Source organism: Sipha flava, unplaced genomic scaffold (assembly GCF_003268045.1).
Source record: "Sipha flava isolate LNK unplaced genomic scaffold, YSA_version1 2_pilon_pilon, whole genome shotgun sequence".
NCBI classification, from domain to species: domain Eukaryota; kingdom Metazoa; phylum Arthropoda; class Insecta; order Hemiptera; family Aphididae; genus Sipha; species Sipha flava.
Window position 1 is genome coordinate 4,127,964 of NW_020272972.1, and position 6,488 is coordinate 4,134,451.

The window sequence follows — 6,488 nt, forward strand, 5'->3', positions numbered from 1 at the left end:
ATCGAAAAATGAATATTCTATTAGGCAGCGATCGGTTTAACATTACAGACGTGTACGGTACGTGGGCGTGGGACGAGTTCGTGGTGGGGAAGGCAAGCCCGAGGCGCAAATCCGGTCTCGTCGCGCGCACCATCGCTGTGCCGCTTAGTTCGCGACGGGCGACAATCGGTTTTCGCGTACGTCAGTCGAAGGCTGTTTGGAGAACACTATATTATCGTAGGCCGCGGACTGCATAATAATTGACCAACCGTCGCCCAAGTGTATTCCTGTTTTCAGTTTTCAAAAGTATGTTCCAAAATACGATTACGAGGTACTGCGCCGTATTCACCGCCTCTTCTGCTAGCGCGACCCTGTCCGAGTACCGTGAGCGTGCGTCATCGGAGATATCGTTTCGCGGAGTGAACTAACAGCGCCGAACTGGCGCAGACGTCGGACCTTGACGACCGGTGGCAACCGGTTTTCGAGCCGTAATAGAAAACGATATGCATGTTAAGTAGAAACACCGCGTCGCCGTAAATCTTGTCCAATATTAACCCGTTGTCCCGCCAAAAAAATCCAAAGACCGGTATACAGTAGACGTGGGTGGGCGAGTCACGTGTATACTTTGTAGTACCTTCTCCTACCCAACCGACGAATCAACGCCGCTGCCCTGGCCAGGGCGTTTCGAACGCGTCTATCGTTCTTTTTGTTGAGGCACCCGAAACTCAATCGAGAAGCCGATTCAGTATTTATTTCAAACCTTCTATCTCTGGGAGGAAGGGTATGTGGTATACAATATGCTATAGGAGTAATTACATAATACATAAATAAATAATATCTCCACCCAGTTACATCCCGAAATAAAGACTGGACCGATTGAGGGTGATCGCCGTTCGTTTTTATCGCATTAGTTTCCCATCCGTCCACGTTTGGAGAGCGAATTCGGGTACATGATTTGCCCCTCTTCCTCCGCCGCACTTGTAAACTCGTCCACCATCCACCCCATTGAAATGTGCACTAAAAACTTACATGTATTCACGAGTCCGGATACACCATCATAACTGCCGAGAAATCAATGACTTCCGTGTTCTACAAATTTTGCTGCAGAACGTCAAGGTTGATTTTACGAAATTTTTCAACGACCCACATTATTAAATACAAAACCAAATTTTTGATACTTCTTAAAAGTTTTTTTTTTTTACGGTCATACTGCCTTTTCAATGGACCAGAATGTTAACATGTGGTGAATTCACTACCGAATTCGGAGCGTTCAGATCATGGAATGCATTCAAATAATAATGCGGTCGATACGGAACGAGGTTTTCTCTTTAGGGCAGTACGTGGGATGACCTTAAACGATGTGCTTTGGGGCGGGTTCCGCGTGTAATGCGTTTTTTTTTTCGACGGCGAAGGTCGTTTGCATATCATTATCATTGATTTCAATATTATACATAATATAACGATCGAAAACCATGTTAACCGATCGTTTATTTTTTTAATCATCGGTATTACAAAGTCTGCTGGAGGTTACCGTCGTCACCGCATCCGATGTGACCGCGGGCGTATTTTTAAAATGTCTATTATTTACACGCGGTATCTATATCGTCCCTGGCTGCGTATCGTGGCGATCTTGATAACGGTAGTGAAATATAGACCAGCGCCGCCCTTGTCGCACGCGCAGAACACCGTGCGTGTGGTCTAGCGAAAGTCAAATCACTTCGGGGGCTGCGCAATTTTCGATATTTAACAGTCCATGAGTTCCAATCGAAAAGTCTTGTACTTCATTCGTAGCAAACTAAATACAACGGACAAAGTCGCGTTTTCCACAAATTAATTTCGATTGTATTACATTGTTGTTTTTTTCTTTTTCCCGGAGTTCTTTCCCGATTTCAAAGTTGCCGACAACGAATTGTGAATAATGTCCAAACTTACACCTGTGACTCATGTCATCTTCGACATGGACGGATTACTTTTAGGCGAGTACTGATTCGAACTGGATTTAAGTTGTTTTAAATTTATTTTTAAGTTGCAATTTAATGAATAATCACAGTATTTTGCGTTGTCACATTTCTTTTTTACATTTTACTATAACCGTACGTGGGTGTATGTTGTTTTAAAGTTATATTTGTGTTTTAGACACGGAGAAGGTGTACTTGTCGAGCATTACCAAAGTGCTGAAAGATCATGGTAAAGAATATACAAACGACTTGCGTATCAAGGTTATGGGTACGATACCAATCAACACTGCTACGATTATTATAAAAGAACTAGGATTGGACATGGAACCTGATGAACTTAATGAAGAGTTATATAATAACCAGATCAAACACATGGAACAAGTTCCATTTTTACCAGGTTCAAATTGATTTGCTTTAAAGTTTATGGTTGACTTAATATGTAATCACTATTTCCAGGTGCTGAAAAGTTAATCGATCATCTGCATTCAAACAATGTACCAATAGCTGTTGCTACCAGTAGCGGAGAAAAAAGTTTCCAAGTAAAAACAGCTAACTATCAACATATTTTCTCAAAATTCCATCATATTGTACTTGGCAGTGCAGATCCTGAAGTTAAACAAGGTAAACCAGCTCCAGACATATTCCTTGTTTGTGCATCGCGGTTTGATGAAAAGCCTTTACCAGAGAAAGTATGTACATTTTTCTTTTTAAGCTTTTATATTTGATTATCTCAGTATAATATAAATGAAAAATGTGTACTGTATTTTACAGTGTTTAGTGTTTGAAGATGCCCCAAATGGAGTAACTGGAGCTAAAGCTGCTGGTATGCAAACTGTTATGGTGCCGGATAAAATAATTCCAGTTGAAAAAACTAGTCATGCCACTCAAGTATTATCTTCATTGCTGGACTTTAAACCTGAAGATTTTGGACTACCTCCATTCCCATGATGATGGAAATTCAACCAAACAGACATTGTATTTCAGAATATTGTTAGTGAAAAAAAAACTTGAAAAATTTGTTATTTAATTTAATTTGATTTAATTGTTTTGGTATTCAATATCAGTCAGCTGTTTCTTAACAAATCTAGTCTTATCATTGTAATTGATAAATAAAATTTTTCTATTTGATGAATGAACTTCAGTAGTTTAGTTTTTCTGATTTGTAAATATGAGTAAGTTATTCTGTTGTATCTTATTTGCATCGATTTATTAATTGTTAAACATATTTTAGGGTTATTACCTACAGTAGCTACTTGTATCCTTAAAAATGTTAACCGTACATTTTGTGCAGCCAAGAAATTACATTGTGTCACACATGTCATTTTTGATATGGATGGTGTGCTCTTAGGTACTGCTAATTTTTCAACCAATTTCAATTCAACCTCTCATTATTCATAATTATGTATTCATGATTTTTGTATTAACTTAGATACTGAAAAATTACACAAACAATCCGTAACGGAAGTAGTAGGTAAATTTGGCAAAACCTACAACTTGGACCTGCGTTACAGAGTTTTAGGTGCCCCTGAATTGGATGGTGCTAAGATGGTTGTAAATGAATTAAAATTGCCTATATCGATCGAAGAGTATATAAACATGGTTCGTGAGTTTGAAAGTAAAGTTATGTCTGATGTTGATGTACTACCAGGTTCTTATTATTTTATTTCCTTTTAACTCTTATTTATATCTCAATATCAATCAGTTTGGTTATTTATGTTTATTTTACTGCTAAGGTTATCTACTTACAAAGTTAGTTATTTGTTCTTAAAAAAAAATAATAATTCTAGGTGTAGAACGGCTCATTCGACATTTACACAAAAATAATGTACCATTTGCAATAGCGACCAGCAGTGGTAAAAAAAGTTATGATTACAAGACTTCTAAACATAGATCATTATTCTCACTTTTTAACCATGTGGTTAATGGTGCAACTGATCCGGAAGTAAAAAATGGCAAACCAGCACCAGATATATTTCTAACGTGTGCATCTAGATTTCCCGATAAGCCTCCTATGAATAAAGTAAATGCTATAAGCAATATTTCACTTAGGAATAAATTACTTTTATAATTAACTGTCTACGTTTCTTAGTGTTTAGTATTTGAAGACTCTCCAAATGGAGTACGAGGAGCTAAAGATGCAGGTATGCAGGTAGTTATGTTACCAGATCCTTTATTGCCGAAACATTTGTGTGCTGAAGCATCAGTAATATTGAATAGTATGGAAGATTTCATTCCAGAGGCATTTGGTTTGCCACCATTTAATTAACAAATTATTTATTCATTTTCACTGTTATTGACTACATATTTGATAGGTATTTCCTCCTTTTAGTTAATTGAGATTGATAGTTAATATTTATAAGAAATTTTAAAAAAAATATGTCATTAGTTTTATACTTAAAAAGTATATTTTTACTTACAGTTTTTCAGTTTATTTCCTAACAATATTTCCATATATTAAAAATAAAAAAAGTATATTAAGTTATTAAAGCATAATAATATTTTAACAACAAAGCCACATAAATAACTTTTTGGCTAACCTATTAATAATATTATCTTTTCATTAAATTATATTGCAATTTTAGTACAATATATCATGAGATTTTAATTGTACACCTTATTATGACTACCAGTCTGGTGATAACAAATTATTTAAAAAAAATCTTATTGAGTCTTAGTTGTTATGTAATGAATATGTTTAAAAAAAAAACCTATATAAATCATAATACACAAAACAAATAGTTAAACCATATAGAATTTGAAAACTTATTTTCAAACTTGGAACTAAATATGTTGCATTTGATAAACTGTATAATGCAAATGAATCAATTGTGTTTTATAATAAATCTTAGAAAGAAATAGTAATAAAGTACAACCAATTTGTTTGGAATATTATTACTTTAATTTATGTAATTTAATAAATGTATAATAAATATGATTACTTAACCTTGGTATGTTAAATAAAATTGATTATATAAAGTAAATTATTTTCAGTTTCAGAATTCATTTGAGATTTCATATAAAACTACATAACAATAATCTGAAATATATTTTTTTTAAATTCATGAGTTTTTGAAAAAATTTAAAATATTATGTATATGTGTTGTATACATCAATTTACAAACCACGGGAAATTTTTAAACAACTAACAATTTTTTAAATTTATTTATTAGTAATACATTTGTAGGTCAGATAATTTATTTTTTGTTCTTAATGAGAAGTTGTATGCTTATTGATGGAATGATTGTGTTAACTTCTCGGGGACGAGATAACGTCAAAAATCAAGCCGCCGAACCGAGAATCGAATATGCCGAGCGTTGCTCTATCACTAAGCTACCCGACCGCATAGACCTATATGACGCTATCACCCCCCAGTCAACGGGAGTTTAAAATTGATAGTTATTTTGGTTAGAGTTTTTTGTAGTACCTACTCCATATATAATTGCAGGGCTTATCAATTTCGTATTAATTAAAATTTTATTTTATTTTTATTATTTAGTGAAATTTTTGATCGGAGTTGTTGTCTTAATTTCTAAGTCTGAGGTTTAAATATTTGAACTATAAAAAACAAAAAAAAAAAAAATGAAAGAGGTCTGTGACTCCCGCAGTAAATGTCATTTAGGCGAAAACAAAATGTAGCTCACTTGTTTGAAAAGGTTGGTGACCCTTGATCTAGGTAATGCGTACATTAATTACAAGTTTAATATTACTATGTACTGAATGCAATACACTTGCTTTCCGATGTTTTGCAGCTTCATTAAATTGGAAATAAATAGGATGACCCTTAACTCATAAGATATATTTATGAACGATTAATCGGTGAGTGGTAACCCCAATCACGATGTCTAAGGCCTGGATTTAAATGCCCTTTAGAGTACCTTATTAATAATTTAGCAAAAACCTAATATTTTATAACAGAAAAAAACTAAAAGTTGTAACCTTTCAGTCGGGTTAACGACTTATTTGTACCCATGAACCGAGGGGAACAGCTGGTGCCTAGGAGCCGTGTGACACATAACACAAGTGGATGGTGTGAGACGGAATCCGTAGGCTTTATTAGGGGAAGATAGGTAATAATAATAAACGGAGAGTATACAAAAATTAAAATGTTGACAGTATAATATGAGAATGAGATTTTTATTGTAACTGAAAAGAAAGAGAAAAGATAAAAAACAAAAATAATATTTAGTTTGACATGTGGTTGTGTTGTATCTCGGCTCCGGTTGCGGATTACCGGACAATTCGTTATAATAAAAATGTAGAACGTGAGGTTGTGTTATATCTCGACTCCCATTTTGGTATACCTGACAATATTAATAATTACAATTAAGAACATGATATTGTGCTATATTGCGGCTCCCGTTGCGGGTTACCGGACAAAGAGACTATTACTTATATCAGTGTTCTTTAACCGCTGGGTCGTGTGACCTTTAAAATAAAAATTAAATTTATAAAACTATACAAGGTAAAAAAATATTTTTTTAATTATTTAACTTAGAAAATTAATAAATGAAAATACAGTTTAAAAAAGCTTGTAGTGTATTATGTATCAAC

At 34.2% G+C, this 6,488-nt stretch overlaps 2 protein-coding genes across 3 annotated transcripts; both read left to right on the forward strand.

Annotated features, from left to right (window-relative positions):
* Window positions 1-196: 196 nt before the first annotated feature.
* Window positions 197-3,020, forward strand: LOC112686058 (probable pseudouridine-5'-phosphatase). Of its 2 annotated transcripts, XM_025558168.1 has the most exons (5): window positions 197-285; window positions 1,856-1,955; window positions 2,116-2,334; window positions 2,394-2,626; window positions 2,709-3,020. In XM_025558168.1, exons 2-5 carry the CDS (start codon window positions 1,898-1,900, stop codon window positions 2,883-2,885), a joined length of 687 nt encoding a protein of 228 aa, XP_025413953.1. In that variant the 5' UTR covers window positions 197-285; window positions 1,856-1,897; the 3' UTR covers window positions 2,886-3,020. The 2 variants fall into 2 exon arrangements, with proteins under 2 accessions (XP_025413953.1, XP_025413952.1); XM_025558167.1 differs by lacking the exon at window positions 197-285 and having other exon boundaries at window positions 767-1,955.
* Window positions 3,017-4,419, forward strand: LOC112686056 (pseudouridine-5'-phosphatase-like). Its single transcript, XM_025558164.1, has 5 exons — window positions 3,017-3,109; window positions 3,169-3,285; window positions 3,367-3,585; window positions 3,725-3,957; window positions 4,027-4,419. Exons 1-5 carry the CDS (start codon window positions 3,106-3,108, stop codon window positions 4,201-4,203), a joined length of 750 nt encoding a protein of 249 aa, XP_025413949.1. The 5' UTR covers window positions 3,017-3,105; the 3' UTR covers window positions 4,204-4,419.
* Window positions 4,420-6,488: the final 2,069 nt, after the last annotated feature.